Source organism: Pogoniulus pusillus, chromosome 31, assembly GCF_015220805.1.
Source record: "Pogoniulus pusillus isolate bPogPus1 chromosome 31, bPogPus1.pri, whole genome shotgun sequence".
NCBI lineage: Eukaryota > Metazoa > Chordata > Aves > Piciformes > Lybiidae > Pogoniulus > Pogoniulus pusillus.
Genome location: NC_087294.1, coordinates 4,658,743 through 4,681,436, shown reverse-complemented (window position 1 = coordinate 4,681,436; position 22,694 = coordinate 4,658,743). Strand labels below are relative to the sequence as shown.

Sequence of the window (22,694 nt, the reverse complement as noted above, 5' to 3'; positions counted from 1 at the left end):
AAAAAGTGATGAGACAGAAACACACAGCCTCCCCATACACCACTCTAGGAGAAAGGAGGGCACTCACTACCTTTGCAAGCAATCTGACTGTTGTAATGTTCTTACTCTATGGTACAGATGCCACACCAGTTTCAGAATAAGAAATACACAGGTATGTTGTTCTAAAATAAGAAGAATTATTTTTCTGATCATAAGGTAAAATATAATGTATCTTTTCTTGAAGTGGTTTCTTCTTCCAGATTCTCAGAGTCTCCTTTCAGACAGACTTGGAATGTCTTTATCCCAGATAATAAAATTGGATATAACATCAGATGCTGACTACAAGAACAATTAAACTTAGATTTTAATGATGTAAGAATTAACTGCTTTAACATAAATGTCAGTCAGATGCTGATATTAGATTTATGTATTTCTGCAACAACTGACTTCAAAGGGCACAAAACGAGCATTCAGATGTTAAACCAGAACATGGCCCAAACTTCTCAGTGGCTACACTTTGAAATAAACCCAAAGTATTTCCTGAATGAGTAAGTCTGCTTTTTGTACAGATTTCTGAATACGGAGCAAGGTTAGCTTCTCATGAGGAAAACAGGCTGTGCCCCTCAAATGTCCATTTACTTCTCAAACAGGGAAAAACAAGCAACATGGTACTTTTGAGATTAGCCAATACTTTATAATCTTATGCTCCTAGTGAACTCCAAAAGTTAAAAAAAAAAATGAGCTTTCCGGGCATATAAAGGACAAATTGAACTGCCTGCAAGGGATGATAGAACAGAAAAGAAAAGAAGAGAACAGACTTCTCTTTATAAACCTCAAGAGGCAAGCAGCTCAGTGAGAAGCATGGAAAGCAAATAAATATCCCATATTACACTGACATTTCGAAGTTAAAGGAAGGACAGTTCCACAACTCCTTAGCAGAGGCAGTCCCCAAAGGCAATCGTACCACATTTGTCTCAATTTTTGCACCCATGACAAATAAGGAAGACTTGCTAATTTGTTGTTTGTATTTTTGGCCCCAGACTCTCACAACTTGTCTATTCTGCTTTCTTAGAAACACAGAGTGAATCAGGAGAAAATACCACACACATGAATGAAACAAAACACAAGCAACAGAAAAAGAACAAAAGGGGGTTTATTGGGTAACAGACCTCTGGATAGTAATGATTTAAATATTCAGTAATAGCACCTCCTAAGAGCTGAGACTCTGGAAGCTGAGTTCTTGTCACTTAAAAACAAACCAAACAACCAACCTTCAGCAAAAATAGTTTAGAATGAAGATAATGAGGTTTAACTTTTTTCAAAGATTCCCTGTCAAGCCTTCTTTATGAATAATAAAAAAAGAAGTTAAACAAGGGATCTTTCCATCTCCATGCAATCTTCACTGAGTGGAAAAGAACAGCACCAACCACTTTTTTCTTAATTCTGCTTTCTGCCTTAAAAGCTTATCCTTGTTCCCTTTAAAATAAAAAGAGAAACCATAAGCAAAATTCTTGCTCCAACCATTGCACCTTTTGGAAGAAATAGAGAATGACAGAAACAGCAACAGATTCAGATCTCAGACTCATGTAGGAGCTCACAACCTTGCAGGTGAGGCACAACTTGAAAGCATTTAAAGGACACTTTGAAAGCATGGTGATACTCTTCCAAACACAAAGAAATTGGCAAGAGCATATCCAAAAGAATGGTATTTATTTCAGCGTGGAAATAAGCAATATTGAATTTGCCACTAACAGCAAGAAGCACCTGACATTGGCATGGACAGAAGCTACCAGTTTCCCAGGTCAAGCCAGGAGCAGGACACATACACATCAGCTTCTGATACAGGACTTTTCCAAGCAGACAAACAGCTGTGGTTTGCCAGTAGTGATAGAGAAATACCACTGGACAGAATGTGTCTGCACAGTAGCATCAGTACCAGTAGAGCTGCCTGGAAGAGAGGAACAGGCTCCAAACACAAAGCTTTAGGAAGACTGAACTGTGTTGCCACTCCTTATGGCTAGCTCACAACTTGCTGATAACTTCTATCACATGGCAGATTCCGTAACGTATCCTATGGTTTGTTTTACTCCCTGAAGCAATTTAGACTCAGAAACCAAACAAAAAATCCAACAGTGATCTTTCCTTGACACTTCTATGCACTTTTCTAAAGCTACAGCATGTTCTAAAATCACACTTGTGGATACTTTGAGAGGGAAGAAACAAACCAAACAGACACAGCTATGCCTATGGGTCATGCAAATGGAGAGGCCAGAATATTTTAGTGCAAGCAGACCAAATCTGCATGGCAAACAAAGTAATCAATTTATTATAAACACTGACAGAATTTGAAGACTCCTGTCCCATTACAGTCTTGAGCTGTGCCAGCAGAGGTACAGGCTGGATGTTAGGAGGAAGTTCTTCACAGAGAGAGTGATTGATTTGCCATTGGAAGTGGCTGCCCAGGGAGGTGGTGGAGACACTGTCCCTGGAGGTGTTCAAGAAAAGACTGGACAAGGCACCTAGTGCCATGGTCTAGTTGATTGGATAGGGTTGGGTGATAGGTTGGACTGGATGATCTTCGAGTTCTCTTCCAACCTGGTTGATTCTATGATTACACTCCTCTGTGTTGCTCAAACTCCTGATATGAACTGTAATCACTGCCATTATGTGTGGGCCAGAGCAGGGCTCTCAGGCAGCAGAGGTCAGCCACCAGCTCACAAATGCTGCGTCCCATCCATAAGGACCCTCATAACTGGGTGGATGAGCCCTAATCTCACACAGCCTCCAACCATCGTATCTTACTGTGTGCCCCACCACTGTGCAAGTAAAGATCCATGCAGCATCCCTCCAGTACTGGGAAGTCCTAAACCAGATTGTAATGCATCCCAGCCAAGCTTCTGGGGTTTCTGTGAGAGGGTGAGGGATAGAGGGGAGGAATCACCCCAAAAAACCCAAACAAACAATACAACAAAAACAAATGACAAAAACCCAAACAAACAATACAACAAAAATGAAAAAACACTATAGAATGCAATACATAGAAAGCATAACTGAAGTGCAACTTTAAAAAGACACTATTGCAAGGGGCTTGAGCCAAGTTCATGCCTGATTATTTAAAAAAAAAAAAAAGGCCTCTACAAATTCTAAAAAAAATCTTATTGAAATCTCAAGTAACTCTCAGCAAAACCTCTCCTAGAGCATTCGCAAGGACACAAGAGTCAGACAGAGAATAGAGAGAGACGAGAACTGATATACTACTACTGATTTTGCAGGATAAAGAAGAGAGTTGAAGGGAAAAACTACTGTGAAACTCTAAAGGACTGCTGACAAACAGTGAAAATATAAACTATATCTGGCAAGTTTCAACAATATGGAGAATACTGGTTTAGCAACAATACTTGACAGATGGATGTGGCCAATGACATAGTGCTTTTCTAATTAGTAATATGAAATTAGATCCCAGTTTCTCTGTTAAGTGTTGCATTCTCATAGTTTTATATTCTTCAGTAGCTTTCATAAAAACTCTGAAATGCAGAGGCAGTAAGAGTGGTCTGCTTGAAAAATTAGGACAAGGACTGTATGTTGACCGACACCCTGCTCATATGTAAAATCATAGAATCATAGAACCATAGAATCAACCAGGTTGGAAGAGACCTCCAAGATCATCCAGTCCAACCTAGCACCCAGCCCTAACCAGTCAACCAGACCATGGCACTAAGTGCCTCATCCAGGCTTTTCTTGAAGACCTCCAGAGACAGCAACTCCACCACCTCCCTGGGCAGCCCATTCCAATGCTAATCACTCTCTCTGCCAACAACTTCCTCCTAACATCCAGCCTAGACCTCCCCCAGCACAACTTGAGACTGTGTCCCCTTGTTCTGTTGCTGGTTGCCTGGCAGAAGAGACCAACTCCACCTGGCTACAGCCTCCCTTCAGGTAGTTGTAGACAGCAATGAGGTCCCCCCTGAGCCTCCTCTTCTCCAGGCTAAACAACCCCAGCTCCCTCAGCCTCTCCTCAGAGGGTTTGTGTTCCAGGTCCTTCACCAGCTTTGTTGCTCTTCTCTAGACATGCTCCAGCACCTCAACATCTCTTTATTTTTCAAGCCAGAGATCATGAGATATAAAGCTAATGCACAGTACTGCTACAGAAGTTGATGAAACACTCAAAAAAGCTCTCTCCCTAGGGAACAAGTCCAATTTGCAAACACATAGTGCATCTGGTTACTACTGAATAGCAACTACAGGTACTAATGAATACAAACAGTAATTACCAAACTCCACTAAAGCTTTCCATGAGTTTTTTTAGTAATATTCCCTTCCACTAAGCACAACTGAGTACCCACCTCCCTACAATCACTACCACAACTGTGTTGGGCTTGTAACAGCTTTACAGACCTGCACACTGTCTGCATTACTCAAGCACTTTTCTAAGTATCAATTATGTAAAAGTTCCTGATATAAATTATATATAAACTAGAATGTTAGCTCAAAATTTTAACTCTTGTGAAACAGAAGACACACCTTAATTCAAACTAAGCTACAATAAACTCAAAGTGATCTTTTCCCATGTGCAAAACATTTTAGAACCAAAGCAAAACCACCATATAGAATCATACAATCATAGAATCAACCAGGTTGGAAGAGACCTCCAACATCATCCAGTCCAACCTAGCACCCAGCCCTAGCCAGTCAACCAGACCATGGCACCAAGTGCCTCATTCCAGGCTTTCCTTGAACACCCCCAGGGATGGTGACTTCACCACCTCCCTGGGCAGCCCATTCCAATGGCAAATCACTTTCTCTGTGAAGAGCTTCCTCCTAACACCCAGCCTATACTTCCTCCAGCACAACTGGAGACTGTGTCCCTTTGTTCTGTTGCTGGTACCTTTTGAGAAGTAAAAAGGCAGCTCTGATGTAGAAAAGCAGGAGAGAAAGCCTGAAAAGGCCTCTGAAGTGCATACTCCACATGGCCTATGCAATGCCCCTTCCTGATGGAAAAAGCTGCAAATTCCATTTAATGGCTATCAAGACTGGCCAGACATACAGAGTTTTCTTTATTCAACCCTTTCTTAGGGCTGATCCCCTAGTCTTCAACAGGAACCAACATGTCTCAAACATATGATGCTTCCATCATCAGTGACTGGAAGGAGAGGGTGGAAAGGCCTCAAGCTCAGCAGTCAAGAGCTGTTGAAGAAGACATCTGTGGTCAAAGTTAAGAGTTTCAAAATCTAATGACAATTTTTTAAGGAAGCGGTACTTCTGGATGAAAACACAACAAATAAATCTAGGAAGAGGCATCTGGGAAAATCAGTTCACTGGCTTCCTGCACTGGATTGGAAACATTCTCTTTCTAGGAAGAGATTGATTTTAGAGCTGCATGCACATAGATGTCACAGAATATAGAATGGTTTGGGACAGAAAGGACCTCTAGCGGTCATCTAGTCCACCCCCCTGCAGTCAGCAGGGACATGGCCACCAGATCAGGTCATCCAGGGCCCCATCAAGCCTCACCCTGAATGTCTCCAGGGAAAGGGCCTCAACCACCTCCCAGTGCTCCACCACCCTCATAGTAAAGAACCTGTTCCTAACATCCAATCTAAATCTGCTCTTCTCTAGTTTGAATCCATTGCCCCTCGTCCTGTCACTGCAGGCCTTTGTAAACAGCTTCTCCCCGTCCTTCCTCTAGGCCTCCTTCATGTACTGGAAGGCTGCTGTTACATCCCCCTGGAGCCTACTCTTCTCCAGGCTGAACAACCCCAGCTCCCTCAGCCTGTCCTCATAGCAGAGGTGATCCAACCCTCTGACCATTTTTGTGGCCCTCCTTTGGACCTGCTCCATCAGGTCCATGTTCTTCCTATAGTGAAGGCTCCAAAACTGGAGGCAGTACTCCAGGTGAGGTCTCACCAGAGCAAAGTAAAGTGGCAGAATCACCCCACTGGATCTGCTGGCCACACTTCTTTTGAATCACCCCAGGATACAATTTGCCTACTGGGATGCAAGCTGATAGTGTCTGCTCATGTCCAGCTTCTCATCCCCCGGCACTCGCAAGTCCCTTTCCACAGGGCTGCTCTCTAACACCTCATCCCTCAGCCTGTACTGATAGTGAGGATTATTCCAGTCCAGGTGCAGGACTCTGCACTTGCTCTTGTTGAACTTTATGAGCTTCACCTGGGCCCACCTCTCCAGCCTGTCCAGGTCCCCCTGGATGACCTGCCATCCTTCTGGTGTGTTGACACCACCACACAGTTTGGTGTCATCTGCAAACTTTCTGATGGTACCCTCAATGCCACTGTCTATGTCATTAATAAAAATATAGCACAGAATCACAGAATTAACCAGGTTGGAAAAGACCCTTGAGATCATCAACTCCAACCTATTACCCAACACCAACTAATCAACTAAACCATGGCACCAAGTGCCACATCCAGGCTTTTTTTAAACACTTCTAGGGAACTCCACCACGCCCAGGGCAGCCCATTCCAATTACCAATCTTTCTGCAAAGAATTTTTTCCTAACATCCAGCCTAAACCTCCCCTGATGCAGCTTAAGACTGTGTCCTCTTGTTCTGTCACTGTTTGCCTGGGAGAAGAGACTGACCCCTGCCTGGCTACAACCTCCTTTCAGGTAATTGTAGGGAGCAGTAAGGTGTCCCTCGAGCCTCTTCTTGAGACTAAACAGCCCCAGTTCACAACCAAAGAAAACCAGACTCATAAAGCCACTAGATTTCCACTGGCCGGCACTGTCACCTGCAGGCAGTTAAGAACATAAAGAGTGCTCTCTCCAGAGCTTGACCATTATGTTTATATGCTTTCTGTCATATATTCATAGATCAACACAGAAACTTGCTGTCACTACAGACATAAACCATCAAAGAGAATGTATACCTCACAACCATTAAGTTTTCTAACACAGACAATGGATATTGTAATCTACACTCAACATCTACACTAGTTTTGCCCTCCTTTTTCTGGTCCATAAAAGTAAGAAAGAAACGAAATTGTCTCAGCTAGATAAATAAGCATTTCCTATAATAAAGGAACCAAACACAGGCAGGAAAAGAGGGACCAAATGAAATAAAATGGCAAAGCTATTAACACAGAGTGGGCTGGATGCCCATGCATGTATGATTACAGTCATCTCAAGAGGTGACACTGGACTTTCTAAAGGCTACATGGGTAACAGGCTTTTACACCAGCCAAGATACAGAATAATACTTCAAAATTCTTCTAACATACATTTTAAAAGACTATATAAAGTCTAGTAACTTTTAGCTATAGTAATTCAAACAGGGGACAGCAACACTGGGGAAGAAAAAGCTATTGTAAATTGAGGATTCCCATAATTACTGAGATTCCAACTACTGGTCATACAAATGGCTTGGAATCACTAGAGGAATACTGCTCTCTCAATTTTACCCATGCACATTGGCTTTAGGCAGTGGAACTGCTTTAGATTTGCATCAAAGTAATGAAATACAGACCAAACCCCAATGATTTCAACGAAAAGTTTTACTGTAACTGGTTTCTGAATCTGGGAAAGCAAATAAAATGCTGCTCACTACTAACAGGCTTCTCATTTTGACAGTTAAAAAAAAAACAACCCAAACTAGGAAAATGTAACACATTATTGCCAATTCATTTAAACAAGAAACTGAACCTCCAAAGTATCACACAATATAAAACTCCAATGAAATTTGAAATATCCCCCCACGGTGTGGCATTAACAGGTCTTTATCACTAGAGATGGAATTTTTTCCATTATCAGAACTATTCTCAGCTGCCAGCTGAAGACATCTTTTTGCTTTCTTCATTCATACAACTCCCAGTATCTGAAAATTAGAGGGTTTAGTGTGAATGTCTTGCCACCCTGTGAGACATAAGATTTAGCTCAGCGGACTCAGATGCTGAGCTAAGACTGCAACTGACACTATACAGACTACAACGTTAAGTTCAGTTTTCACTACAAAGTTTACAATCTAAGTCATGCCTTTTCCTCTTAGCTACTTGAATATGGACTCCTGCAACACCGTCAACAGAGGCATGACTGTACACAAAACAGGTAAGTATTACAGGCAAAACCAATTCAAAAACACAGGACAAGCACAATGTGTTCCCCTACATTAGTTTTTGCACCTTGCATTACCTCATTTTCCTGTGTTCGCCTCAACGTTAGCATTGCATTAACTCGTGGGGGGCAATTATCAGAAGAGAAGATAAGTTAAGGACGTTTATGACTTCCACTGCCCCTGTGATGAGACACAAACCTGTTGTCTTAAAGCGATAGACCCAAGTACCACGCCGAGCACAAGGCGCAGGTATGGCATTACAGCAAGAAGCCGGCTCTGCTTCACGGGATGTAAATTTCATGTCATACATTCCAAACAATCTCTGCTCTTAAGTGGATGACTACACTGGTGGTTAGCAACCAATGCAGCTGAAAACAAATTTCAAGAGGCACAACCCCTTTAGGTGAACCCTCCTCAGCAGTAAGGCTCAGACAAAGCCGGAGAGTACAAGTCAGGTACAGAAAAGGTGCCCTGTGCTGAGGCCCCCACAGAGACCAGACATGCAGGTGGCCTCTCCTGCTTCTTTCACCCCAGCTGCACTTGAGGAGCATAATGGCACCTAGAACACAGCCGCTCAAGCATGGAGCAGGCCTGGAGTCGCACAGGGAGGAGATGCTGGCTAAACCTCCACGCACGGCAGGGTACCGGAGCTCACTCTAAGGCTCCAAGTGCGCAGGTCTGGACGGCTACACAGGAGGTCGGGTTTTAAAGTGAGGTGAGCTAATTTCCGCCAGTCAGTGTCCCAGTGGGCTCAGGTCTACGCTCTTCCCTTCGTCTCTCCAAGCCACAGGGAAAAGTGCCGCCCGGGCACTGGCCGCTGCACCCCGGCACCCCTTCTCTGGCACCACGAGTCCCACAGACAGCACAGCGGCGCCAGGCGCGTACCCACGGCCACGCCACCTTCCCACGCCACAGCCTCCCCCAACAGGCACGGCCCAAGAAACCGCCGGGCCTGGTCCGGGCCGGCCCAGGGCACTTACTGAGCGCCGCTACGGTGCCGGCCTCCAGCAACAGGCAGTCCTGGCGGGTGCGTGCCTCCAGCAGGGCGCTCGGTCCCGGCTCCTGCTTCCAGAGCAGCCGCAGCCCTCTGCTGAGAGCCATGGGAGCGGCTGGTGGCACGGAGGAAAGAGCAGGAGGTGCCGGCGAAGGGAAGATGCGTCCCACAGCACGGGCGGCGAAGGAGCCGGCGCTGCCTCAGGCGCAGGCAGAGCGGAGCCCGGGGGGCCGCCAGCAGCCCCGCGCCGCCGCGGGAACTCCTTCGCGCACTAGTGCCCGATCCCGGCAGCCCGCTTCTCCCTGGCAGCGAGGACGCCCTGGGAGGCAGCCAAGATGGATAGCCGTGTCCCCTTCCCGAGAGCCGGTCACCTCAACAGGCCTCCAAGTGCCTGTGGGAGGGGGGCGCCCCGCGGTGAAGGCAGCAGAGAGCTGTTGCTTCTCCCAGTCCCTGACGGCCCCGCAGCACAGCTGCTGCCTCCTTCCTCGAGGAGTCCCCGGCTGAGGCCAGCGAGGCGGGAACGACCTTCCCCTTTCCGCCTTTCCCTTCCCACCCACGGTCTCCCGTAAACTTTGCAGAGTTAACTTTGGCCCTCGGGCTCCCGAGCTCCGCCTCCTCCGACACAGGTACTAGCCGCGGGCAGGGCGCTCCCCCTTCTGCCCGCGGGCGCGGGGAGGACGGGCAGCCGCGGCCGCCTGGCGTTGCCGCGCCCACTCAGCGCTGCAGGCCTGGGCGCTGGCACGGCACCGCGGCGGCGCCCGGCCCGTCAGGGGCGCGCATGGGTGCGCCGGCTCAGGTGAAGCCGAGGTGGCAAGCCCGAGGCAGCGCGGCGGGCACACCGGCGGCTCGCCTGCAGCGCCCTGCGGCCCTTCGCGTCCGCGCTGCGTGAGGCGGGGAGGGCCGGGATAAGTGAAGTGCCTTGAGCGGCCAAAATGGCTCTCTCCGCTGGCGTGGCAAGCAGAGGCTGCCGCCCAGCTTTGCTCTGGGGCAGCCTCCGCTCCTTCCCGCTGCCTGCGGCTGGGCGGCGGTGAGAAGCCGACTGCCGCGGGGGGGGTGGCGCTGCCCTCGGGCTTCAGAGCGCTTCGGCTGTGCCTAGGAAAAGCGGCCCCGCGGGTTGTACGGCAAGCGCATCGGACAAGAGGCAGGACGCACGCTTTGGGCTGACTGGCCATCAAACGATGTGCCTTCAGAGAAGAGTGCGGGCGTTTGTTGGTGCGTTTTTCACCCTCGGACGTTGCAGCATTCCCAACACCTGTTGAGCCTGTACAGGATGAATTGGTGGGGTTTTTTCCTCCAGAGTTCAGTTATAAGAAACAGATCGAGGAGGTAGGCACAGGGACACGAATGTATTCAGCTGAAATTCAGCTGGAGAGCAGCCAGACAGAGAGGGATCTGGGGGTGCTGATTGATACCTGCCTGAACATGAGCCAGCAGTGTGCCCAGGTGGCCAAGAGAGCCAGTGGCATCCTGGCCTGCATCAGGAATGGTGTGGCCAGCAGGAGCAGGGAGGTCATTCTGCCCCTGTACTCTGCACTGCTTAGACCACACCTTGAGTGCTGTGTTCAGTTCTGGGCCCCCCAGTTTAGGAGGGACATTGAGATGCTTGAGCGTGTCCAGAGAAGGGCGACGAGGCTGGGGAGAGGCCTTGAGCACAGCCCTACGAGGAGAGGCTGAGGGAGCTGGGATTGGTTAGCCTGGAGAAGAGGAGGCTCAGGGGGGACCTTATTGCTGTCTACAACTACCTGAGGGGAGGTTGTGGCCAGGAGGAGGTTGCTCTCTTCTCTCAGGTGGCCAGCGCCAGAAGGAGAGGACACAGCCTCAAGGTGTGCCAGGGGAGATTTAGGCTGGAGGTGAGGAGAAAGTTCTTCACTGAGAGAGTCATTGGACACTGGAATGGGCTGCCTGGGGAGGTGGTGGAGTCGCCGTCCCTGGAGCTGTTCAAGGCAGGATTGGACGTGGCACTTGGTGCCATGGTCTGGCCTTGAGCTCTGTGGTAAAGGGTTGGACTTGATGATCTATGAGGTCTCTTCCAACCTTGGTGATACTGTGACACTGTGAAAACAACAGCTGCTCTTCTGTACGAGGTGAACTTGACCTCCTGTGTTTTCTTTGACCATGAATCAGAGTGGCCTCCTGGATCCTCCCAATGCTCACTGCAGCACCGTTATCTTCGGTCCTGGGCACTGTGGCAACTCCTAACATCACCAACTACCTTGTTGTTTAACTGATCAAGTCCTATGAATACTTTATTGTGTGAAAGCCAAGTCTCCATATGTCACATTCAAAACACCCAAAGCGACATATGTTATTACTGTGTCACATTAGTGTTGAAGACACCAGTCATGGCTCTGTTCTGGACCAGACCTAGGTGGGATACAGCAGTCCTCTGCTACCATTGAAACTGATGGAAGTAAACTGAAAAGCAGAGACTAACTTCCTATCACACAGGAAGTTTTATTTATTTTATAGAACAGTAGAATCATAGAACATTGTGGATTGGAAGTGACTTCCAAAGGTCACCTAGTCCAACCCTCCTGCAGTCAGCGGGGAAATCCTCCACTAAATCAGGTTGCTCAGAAACTTGTCAAGCCTGGCCTTGAATATCCCAGGGATGGGCCCTCAACTACCTCCCTGGGCAAGCTGCTCCAGCGTTCCACCACTCTCATGGTAGAGAGCTTGCTCCTAACATCCAGTCTGTATCTCCTCTAATTTCAAGCCATTGCCCCCCATCCTACCACCAGAGGCCTTTGTAAACAGTCCCTCTCCAGCCTTGTAGGGCGTTTCAGGTACTGGAAGGCTGCTATTAGGTGTCCCCCAAGCCTTCTCCATGCTGGGCCACACCAGCTCCCTCAGCCTGTCCTCATAGGAGAGGTATTCCAACCCCCGATCATCTTTGTAGCCCTCCTCGACCTACTCCATTTCCTTCCTGTGTTGAGAGCTCCAGAGCTGAATGCAGTACTCCAGGTAAGGTCTCACTAGAGCCAAGTGGCAGAATCACCTCTCCATCTGCTGGCCACACTTCTTTTGATGCAGTCCATCTCTTAATGGACTGGATTTGATTGTTCATTTGAATGTCACTGTCTCTGTCTGGAAGAACAGAAGAAAAGATGACTCGTGCCCCAGAATGTTGAACCACTTGTGCCAGGGCCCTAAAGTCTCTTTTAATTTCTCTTAGACTAACAGTCCTTACTTCCTCTCCACCTATGTGGAAGATCAGTAATGGGTAATAGTCTGAGAACAGCACGAGGCAGTCACCAGTTTCCTAGTAACGTCCCTAACGCAGTCTCCAGGGACACAGCATACCTCCCTATGAGAAGGGTCTCCCCAACATGTTGGACCCTCTGCTCCCCTCAGAAGGGAGTTATCTATAACCTTTTTCACCCTTTTTGTTGGCTTCCTTTTTTTTTTTTTTTTCCTGTGGGTGTTGTGACAGGGGTGGATAGGGGTGGTAGGCTTTTCTGGGTGTGGACATACCTATGGTGTAGGTTACCCATCATCCACATCTTAATTTTGCTGGTCTTTCCCAACCAGAACCTCATACCTGTTTTTTTAATGGCACCTGAGGGGCTGAGATGGGCAAGCAAGTAGGTTGCCTGTTGCCTACTACTAGTATAAGTAGTAATAATTTGAAAAATGCTCAAATAGGAATGTTGCATGAAGTATTCGATATGTAGCAGAGATGTCCCTTGCCTTATTGTATGGGACTCAAGATCTTCTCCTCTCACCAAACTGACCATGACTCAATGCAAGAAAGTCCATTTAAGTCCATTTTAACTGACATTTGGAGTTGAGATGTCTTGCTCTGGAGCATTAGTATGTGAGTATCATGGAAACTGATCAATACCTGTAGTGGTTTGTGGAGTCACTCATTCCCTTCTCCACAGCATCTGTTTTCACCCAGGCCACACCATCTTTAAATCTTCAGCATTTTTTCACTTCATCCTCCTTTCTCAGTGTATTCTTTCTTTCCTTTAATCTTCTGCCTTGCTAGTTCCATCGTATTAGATTCTTTGCCTCTCTTCACACTCGTGTCTTTGGTTCTTTATGACTCTTTCACCCTCTGAGAAGTCACAGGCGTTTTGTTTTCTGAAAGTTCCCCCAGCTAAATAGTGGGAGGTGATCTTCTGCTGCCTTTGCTGCCGTCAGCTGAGAGAGGCAAAGGTCACTGAGCTATCTCTACCATTCTGCATGCACGGAATAGTGAGAGGACTGTGGAGTGCAAAACACCTCATCAGCAGTAGAGCTCTTTGCTTTCCTTTTCGTCTTACAAATCCTTTTCCCTTTCCTGTCTTCAGAAGAGGAGAGAAAGGAAAGGAATCTTTAACATCTCTTGTTTGCTGACTTTAGAACTGTGTGAAATGGAGTTCAAACAGAATTGCAGCACTGATATATTAGGGGACCAAGCCTCTGTGGTAGGATATTCAGCTATTAATTAAAGTTTAGTTCCTGTTAACTCAGGTGTGGCACAAGTTGTTTTGAAGATTATGTCTTCACTGTGTTTGTACAAGTTTCTAAGCACAGCTCTTTCAGTGTCGTTAGGAATTTAGCTGTTAGCTCAGCTCACTTCAGCTGTACTTTTGAATATTTCTGTCTACTTCCAAGTCGTTATTCAGTTTGGTTCATATTTGTAATCCCTTCCCCAGCCCTTGTTTACCTCTGAAGCTTTACCTCCTGCTCTCATGTCTCTGTAGATGTTTATAGGGTCTGAATAACAACCTTAATCAAAAAGATTACATGCTGATCTTAGCAGGTGGCATTGTATGTTTGTCTGGAGGTGCAGCAGATGTGGAGAAGGAGGGTTGTTAAAAACAGTTTAGCAGAACTGGAGGGAGCAGGACATATTTGACTTAGCTGTCTGGAAGAGCTGTGTGAGCCCCATATCCTACATTTGGTGGCATAGAGTGGGTCCCTGCAACATGATTTGCTGTCCTTATGTGCTGTTGAATGATCTTTGCAATCTGGGTGGGACTCTTGTATTAAAAGCTTTGGTGATACATAGTAGAAACAAACAAAAAAGCTCCTTATGTCCCCGGCGTTATAGTCCTGGAAGCGATGGTAATGTTTTTTTAAGCCTAGAGACTGAATAGAGATGAGTACTTGAGATGGCATTTCCTGGCCACTTGCACTAAGCCTCGGTGGCCACAAATTGCTCAGGAAATGTGTGTGCTCACAAGGTCGCTGAAAACAGTTTCGGTTTTGCCTTTTATGAGAAACTTTTGACTTCAGTATGTAAAGAAGAAATAAGGGAAATACCTCAGCACAACTTTTCCTGCACATGATTTTCAAAACAACTACTAATTGCTGCTAGCATGCAAACCCTTCTATTGTTTTCATGTTTTGTAGTTAATATTAGAATAACTTTTTTTTTTACAGCTGAATTTGCCACAGAGAAACAGCTGCAACACTTGCAGGCTAAAGTGCTCAAAGTGTTTCTGTGAAAAGTAGCTGTGGGTTTTTAAAGTCACTTCTTACTTTCAAAGAAACTGAGAGAAGAGTTTTCTATTCTGGTTAGTTCTGTTTGTCTTGGTGTAAAGAACTTTGTGTGCAGAGACATCTGGTACTTTGTCACAGAGGCAGTGTGATATGCTTTGAGCTGGGTCATTGCTTCTCAAGAAAGTCAACAGCATTTCCTTTAAAATAACTCTAAAGAGCACGAGAAGCACAAGTGATAAATTACTATGCTTTACTTTTATGTTTCAGTCTTGACAAAGAGCATTTGACCTTGCCATAAGTGTAAGAGGAGTGATGCAGACATTTTGCATACTTAAGCCAGTATTTTCAACTTTTTACTCCTGTTTATGACCTTTCTTGACTGGGTCTCCTTACTCCTTGCTCCTGGGGTCTGTGGTCTTTATAGCAAGAAAAAAGAACTTCTAATGTTTCTGTACCAGTATTATCCTTTAACCAGGTGTCTGGAAGGTTAACAAAGCCAGCCCGAGCCACCAGTTCAGCAGGAAACCAAAACATATGCCTGACTTTAAGTACATCAGTAGCTTAAATCTCACATCTCCTTGCTTGGGTGAGACTTGTCAAGTAAATAAACAATACCAGTTCAACTACTGAAGGTAGTTGGATTGGAAGCCAGCTGGCTTTGGTTCAGATTGAGTCAGGGCCTATCTGGCTGCAGGCTGTAGCTCCGGATTTGGGAAAACTGGGATGTGAATTCAAGTTCTGAATGACTACCAAGTGGCTGAGAAATGCTCTGGTGAAGTGTTAAGTGCTGCTAATGAAAAATTGGTTTTGAAGTGTTGTTGGGAGGTCGGTGGAAATTCTCACCTCTTCTTCCACCTCCATTTTAGTTGTGTCTGTGCTAAGTGGAAGAAATCTCTCTAGAGAGACAAAATAACTTTCATTCACAGATACCAACCTCTTCTTGAGAGACTAATTTCAGTAACAGCAGCTGTTTTAAAGCTTAACTTTCTTCATCCCAAAGCTATGTGCAGATGAGCAGCATTAGTCAGATGGCATTTATTTAGGCAGTAATAGTGACCAGACAACCAGATAAAACGTTGATTCTTTCTTCCAGGCTGGCATGCTTATGATTAGTTGTAGGTATTCCTCTCTCATGTGCAAAAGGACTAGGAAGCCACAGAGTTTTCCACTGCTTATTGCCTAATATTCTGGAACTCCAGACAGGAAAACAAAAGTGCTTAATGAAATAGAAACTTCAAATTTAAGGTGAACTGCTTAACATTTACACAGAAAGAGATAAAGTGTATACATTAGCTGTTTTTCTCAGCGAGCATATGCCTTTCCTTACCCTCTGACAGATTGTACATGCCTCTCTGGAACAGCAGCGGTGAAAGCAGAGTTTCATCATTACCCCACATCAAGTGATGTAGCTTCCGTGAGGTGGAAGAGACCTTCCTCTTGTCCATTAGCCAGCTGTGAAGAAAGCTTAAAAAGAGGCAATCCTAGGTTGTCTGTTGTGGCATTTCTCTAACATACATTGGCTACCATTGTCACAGGTAGAGTGGGTACGAGAAAAGACTTTGGTGCAGCAAAGCCTTTCCTAACTTTATTCTTAAAAAAGAATTGAGTATTCTGCTGATGCTCTGTATTTGTGAAAGAATAGAGTTTTCCTGCTTTTTCAGGATCTGAGCTTCATTGTTGTTTGAGATGGTATAGCTAGCCAGACAGAAACAGATGAGTACAAGGGTGGAAAATGGCTGGAATATAACAGGAAGATTATTATGATACAGAAGATGAACCTGAAAGCTAAATAACGTAAACAAATAAAAAGCAGCCTTGCATTTCTAAGACACAAAAATTGGAAAAGTTGAGAAGATTTATTCAGTCAAGTCACAGGAGAGCTTTGTATATACATGGAATTTTTTTTGTGGTGCAGTATGCTTTATTTCTTGAGATTCCAATCCCTCTTACTATAATTAGCTTGAAAATTAATTCTGTTCACACAAGTATCTGTGGTTGTTTTGTCCTGTTGGGTAATGCAGAGTACACATCAGAAAAGAAGGAGCATACAGAGCAAAGAAGCACAATGTGACTCATAAGAGAAACAATTTTGAGTGGGGACCTGAACAACAAACAACCTCTGATCAGATCAAGTGAGAAGTAGTCCATGCAGTGGGCTTGGGACCTGCTTGACCTGGTCTGGACATTACAAATATTCTGTATACAGCTGCCAGTGACAGTGGTCCAACTTGGAACCTTTGGCAGAGAGCTCCAAATGAGACACATGGTTGTCCACTTGGTTTCTGGGGTCGTAGTTACAGAGTCAAATTACATCCCAACAGAGAAAGAGATACTAGCAGCCTCCGAAGGAGTGAAAGCAGCTTCTGAAGTGATTGGAACTGAGTCACAATTGCTTTTAGCTCCTAGATTGCCAGTTCTTAACTGGATGTTCAAGGGCAAAGGTTCATCACCACATCATGCCACAGATGCAACCTGGTCTAAATGGATGGCTTTGATAACCCAATGAGCTGCATATATTTGTAATATATTGTAAATATCTGCTAGTATATTGTGCTAAGCTGTGAATGTAAAGCTTCATTCCTTAAATTCCAGCTGGCTGAGTCTAGTCTGGGTGATTTCATTGTATGGGGGAGCAGGTAACTCCCAAACCATGAGACCTATAATGAGGCATTTAAAAATGAGGGATAGGAGGTGAGGGCAAAGAGATCAGTGTTTCCATGCTCAGTACATAACTCTAATGTTAATTTATTTAAAGCTTGTTGAACTACAGTCTGTCCTCGTTGTAATCAGACATTCCAGGGAAAGTATCTTTTCTGGAGAATTAGTAGGAGTTGTTTCAAGTCTCCTAAGCATAGCATAGCATGTTAACAGAGTTTATTTTCAGTGCTAGCTATTTGCAGTTACAACATTTTCTGATAGGGTCTGGTTAGTTGGATGTGCATTCACAGAAATGAGCATAGAAAAGCACTGGAAGCTGTTAGTTTAAAATAGCCTCACATCCCAGTTCTGCTTTTTCTTGCACACATAACACACAGCTGAAGCAACAGTAAAGAATTTTTGTGACCAGAATTGAAAACCAGAATTGTTCAGTCAAGAGAAGAGGAGGCTGGGGGGAGACCTTGCTGCTCTACAACTACCTGAAGGCAAGCTGGAGCAAGGAAGGGACCAGACTCTTCCCCTTGGCGGCAAGCGACAGACTAAAGGAAATGGTTACAAGCTGTGCCAGGAGTGGTTTAGGCTAGATGTTAGGAAATAGTTCACTGAAAGGGTTATCTGCCATTGGAATGATCTGCCCAGGGTAGTGGTGGAGTCACCAGGAGGCATGTGGACCTGGTGCTTACGGACATGGTTTAGTATTGACCCTTCAGAGCTGGGTCAAAGGTTGGACTGGATGACCTTTGAGGTCTCTTCCAATCAGATATATGCTGTGGTTCTGTGGATGTTGGATGCAACCTGTCCATGTAAAAGTTTCAAATTTACCCAAGTATTTGAACAAAAAAATGGGGTATGTAAGAGAATGTTCTGTTTGGAGAGCAGCACTTTAATGTAAAGAATTCATGACATCAAGAGCTTCTGGAAGCTAAATGCTTACCTTCAGAAATGTGACTTTGTAGCAAAAGCACAAGACATTGCTGCTTTCCAAAAGAAAAAAGGAACTGACTTTGGAGAATGCAAGGGGCAGAAGTCTGTTGCTGAATTCTTTGACTCTTAGTTCGTTGTGTGTAAATGATATATTGTCAGCATTTTACTTTTCATATTTTTCTTCAGCTAGATCTCAGCAGTCTTTCAAATGGATTTATACACAGCATGTTGCCAACAGGCTGGTGGAACACAACAGCTATCTAGCAGTTAGTAACACCACAACCACTGCTGAGAGAAGGAGACTTTTACTTCTGATGAATCAATTTCTGCCAAATCTTAAACATAATCCAGAGCCCAAATCTTCATATACAGATTCCATGACAAACATTCCCTGGGTAATTCTGCTATCTCTTTATAAACTAGCAGCAAGGCCAACTCCATCTCACTTTTCCTCTCCTGCCTGCTCTGTCAGAAGCTACTTATCTGCTAACATGGAGGAGTAAGCCTGCTAATGGCCTGCAGAGGTCTGTTTAGGCTTAAGGGTGGCAGAGGCAGTGGAAGGGAAAAGCACTGGGGAGTGTAGTTTAGTTGAGTTGGGGGAAGGTTTAAGGGGATTTTCATGTATTCTATATATGTATTAGGGATTAAAGATTCCTGTGGTCTGCATTTCTCTGTATCTTTTAAAAATAGACTTCTGTTGTGATGGTTTGTGTGTTCCCTGCCCCCCCCCCCCCCACTTTGGAAATCACCCAGACTAGACTTAGCCAGCTCTGGGAATTGAATGAAGCTTGTTATTTACAGCTTAGAACAATATACAAGCAGATATTTACAGTATATACAGTTATAGACAGCAATAGACAAGGGGAAAGGTAATACAGAAACACAACTGCCCTCCCAGAAACCTGAGTCCCCAGGAGGGGCTCCCAACCACCCCTGCACCTTCCCCCTACCCCTCTCTACCTTACCCCAGTCCCAAGGAAGAATGAAGGTTTGGCCAGGGGGTTAGGAAGCAAAGTGGATTAGTCAAAGAAATTGCAGAGAGGGGTGAGGTTAGAGCTGCAGCTCAGGCAGTTCCCCAGTGCCTTATCTATATTTTGCTTTTCGTCTTTATACATGTTAGCAGTGAGGGAAGCAGACATCACCACTGTTTTCCTTCCACAGCCTGTAATCTAATTCTCCTCACCAAAACATTCTAGCTAGCTTCAAACTAGCACATTCTGTATTTCTGTTCAATTTGAGAGCTCTTCATTTTCCTCTTATGGGGGAGAAACATTACATTCTATCTGCTCTCTGAAAAAACACCACACAGACCAGAGAGCAAGGGGAACAAAGAGCAGTGTAATAAGGTATTCACACTGATGAAGGAAGAATGTACCCACTTACTTGAGAGGCTGAGAGTTTAAGGGAGTTTAAAGTTTGGGTTGTTGGAGGTTTGGTCAGTTTTGAAGCATACTGTGCCAACAGCACTGGATGATAAATCTCAGGTGTTCCTCAGCAGCTGTATGGCAAAATGACTTAGGCTGAGCAGTGTGAACGGGCAGCGAATAGGAGCTACTTCAAAGCAGAAGTTAATAGAGTCCCTCAGTACAATGCAAGCTGTGAACTGGAAAAGGGTAAAGGAAAACTGAATCAGTAAGCCAGAGTAAACTGAATAAGCAGTCAGGCTGTTTCACAGCCCCATCGTTTACAGTGAATGCAGAGTGAGCAGTGTGTTTTGCCTGAAAGGAAGCGAGGACTACAGAACAAGGTGTTACCTCTGTCAGTGCTGCTGTGGAGGGGTAGATGACAAAGTACCACAGCGTGTGTGAATGAGGAGAACAGAGCAGAAGAGAGAGGGACTGAGGAAATAGCATGGTGTGAAGTTAATTGAAAAAAAAACATTTTGGTATGTGGCATCATTCTCAGCACATGAATTAAACCCACTGACTGTGTGTATGTACAAGCAAACACAGGTAGGCTTTACAGCACAGGAAGTTCTGCCTCCATATGAGGAAGAAGTTCTTTAAGGGTCACAGAGCACTGGAGCAGGCTCCCCAGAGAGGTTGTGGAGTCTCCTCTGGGGACTTTCAAGACCTGTCTGGATGCAGTCCTGTGTGACCTGCACTAGATTATGGTCCTGCTCTGGTAGGGGGGGGCTGGACTTGATGATCTCCAGAGGTCCCTTCCAACCCCTAACATCCTGTGATCCTTCTGCTTGCTGGTCAGGACTTGTTTTTTTGACAGCTTGACTTGTTTATTTAGGCATGCTGTCCTGCTCCACTAAAAGGAGACCTTGTATCGCTTTAACAGGAAAGTGTCTGTGCTTCTAACTTGTGCTGTGTCCACTATTAACTTACCAACATTATGGGACTTTGAGGTTAAGAATGGCACATTCCCACCCTAAGATGTAGGTGGTTTAGATTTCAGTGTCAGTAGCCATTGTGCAATCCTTAATCTGGGGATAGATCATGGCATGCATAGCACAGATGGTTATTCTCCATGGGTGAGTAGGTCAGTCTAGGGCTCACTGACCCTGCTGATTCAAAACTGCAGGAATTAAAACTAAATTCCACCTTTTTTTTTTGGCTCCAAACTGATGAGAAAGAGAGAATGTTTAAAAATTATCCAGGTGGAGGGGAGATGAGAAACCCTCTTTACTTGTAATCTGCACTCTGTCCTGGCATATTTCCTTGCTGCTGGTAGCAGCTACTGTTATGGGTATCCCAGTAGTACCAGGAACCTGGCCAGGCTGATGTGCATGGAAGTGGGTGAGCACAGAGTGTGGGCAGGACAAAATAACCTCATCAACTTGGTAAAGCAGGTGGGGGTGTGGAAAGGCCACGTAGGGATGTGACTGGAAGACCTCAGCAAAGCTGTGGATCTGGGGGGAAGCCAGCTCCTGAGGTATGAGAAGTACAGCACAAGCTTCAGAGTGGGCAGCAGAGGCTGGAGTGTGACTGACACCTGGGTTTATGCTGTCCCCTGAGCCACAAGCCAAAAGTAACAGCCCTGCTTCTCTCAGGCCCCCAGTTCACTATTGTTCACCTCATGCAATGACTGCTTGCTACTGTTTTCATTATCTCTACTTAATTAGCAATTTGGATTGCCTTCCTTGCTACCCTCATTACTTTTCCTCTTCTTTATCCCTCCTCCTGCTTCGTTCTCTGATGCGTTTTGTCCAAGTGGTCTGCTAATGGCTGGTTTCTGTTATTAGTGATCCTGATGCATAGCAGGAGTTACTGCTTGGCTATCCCTACAGTTGCTTCCTGAAATAGTTGAAAAGATGGTGCAATGACAGCTTTCCTATGCTCTTCTTACAGAGTAGCTATCTTGGATAATGTTCCCTGTGTGTTTTGGTAGGAGTTCAGCTGAATTCTGTCTTGTCTTCTTCCAGAAATTTGGAATAGACTCCATCTGGTCCAGGAGACTTATTGCAAACTGCATAGAAGAGCCAGAACTGGTGCAAATCTTTTCCACATGGAAACATTGATGCACTAAGTTCATAGCATGCCTGAATAAAAGCAGAGATGCTTTGCCAGCTTTAAAATGCCTCTTGAAGACAGAATAACTAAACTTGATTTAATCCTAGAAGCTGCCACTCAGGAGAATGTCCTGATACAGGAACAAGAAATCATGGATAGGGCAGGATACAACATATAGCAGAGAAACCATAATAAAATGACTGCTTTTAAGCAATGTGCTGCCTTAAGAGACAAATCTATGCATGATGACTAGTCTTATCTGTTTAATGTTTTACTTTATGACCATCTGTGCTTGAACTGTTGCCCAGTGCTGGTGATTGAGTTTTAATTTAGCACTGCCTGGCGTCTCATAGGAGAAAAATATATTCTGGGGCAGATATCTAGGGCTGTTTACCCACTGTGCCAGGAGCCAACTACACTCACACCCTCTCTTTGCCTTCAGGGCCATCAACTGTCTAGTAAAGCTTCTTTGGCAAGACACAGGGTAGAATCCAGATACTTAGTAAGATCTCAGTTGGTTTCGCACAGGGCCAGCCAAAGGGTAGCTGCATCCTGTGGTTTACGGGGAGCCAGACAGTAACACTGCACATGTCTCTTGTCTATCTCCATGCTGCAGAAGTGGTTATCACCACACCTGTGTGCCATGCATGAACGTGGAACCAGGGTTCAGCAGTGGACCTGAGCTGCTTACTGCTCTTTGGTGTGACAGGAGTGAGACCAGCCCAGAGGTGCAAACAAAGTGAATTTGGTGCCATGTGACTTAGGAATGTAATACATTTTTATAGGTCCAGAAAGGTCCTATGAGTAGGCAATGCACAAAGGAACACATGGCAACAAACTGTGGAGAGAGAAGTGTAACAAAGGGATGCATTTAATAGGACCAAAAGATTAACTTCTAGCTAGATTTACAAGTACTACAGAGAGCTTGTGTTTTGTTGAGCTGTTGGAAATATGATTTGCTAATTATTTTAACATGTTTGAGAGGGTCATTCATAGTCTTAGAAACTGCTACCACTCCACTATACCAAGAACTATGGAAGCACTTTAACCTAACCTAGTTATCTTGATATATTTAAAGCTCTAATTTAGCTTCTGTATTGAAAGTACTATTATGTGTAGCACCCAGTTTCATCCACAAGTGCCTTTTTTTGGCAGACCAATTTTCCTCAGCTATTCTGC

General features: G+C 45.3%; 1 protein-coding gene across 2 annotated transcripts in view; it reads right to left on the bottom strand.

The window, feature by feature from the left end:
- Window positions 1-9,751, bottom strand: part of SYNJ2 (synaptojanin 2) — a 76,644-nt gene extending 66,893 nt beyond the window's left edge. For both annotated transcript variants that reach the window (XM_064169288.1, XM_064169286.1), the window contains exon 1: window positions 9,026-9,751. In XM_064169288.1, coding sequence (XP_064025358.1) covers window positions 9,026-9,146 — 121 coding nt within the window. In that variant the 5' untranslated portion in view covers window positions 9,147-9,751. The remainder of the gene's footprint in view (window positions 1-9,025) is intronic.
- Window positions 9,752-22,694: the final 12,943 nt, after the last annotated feature.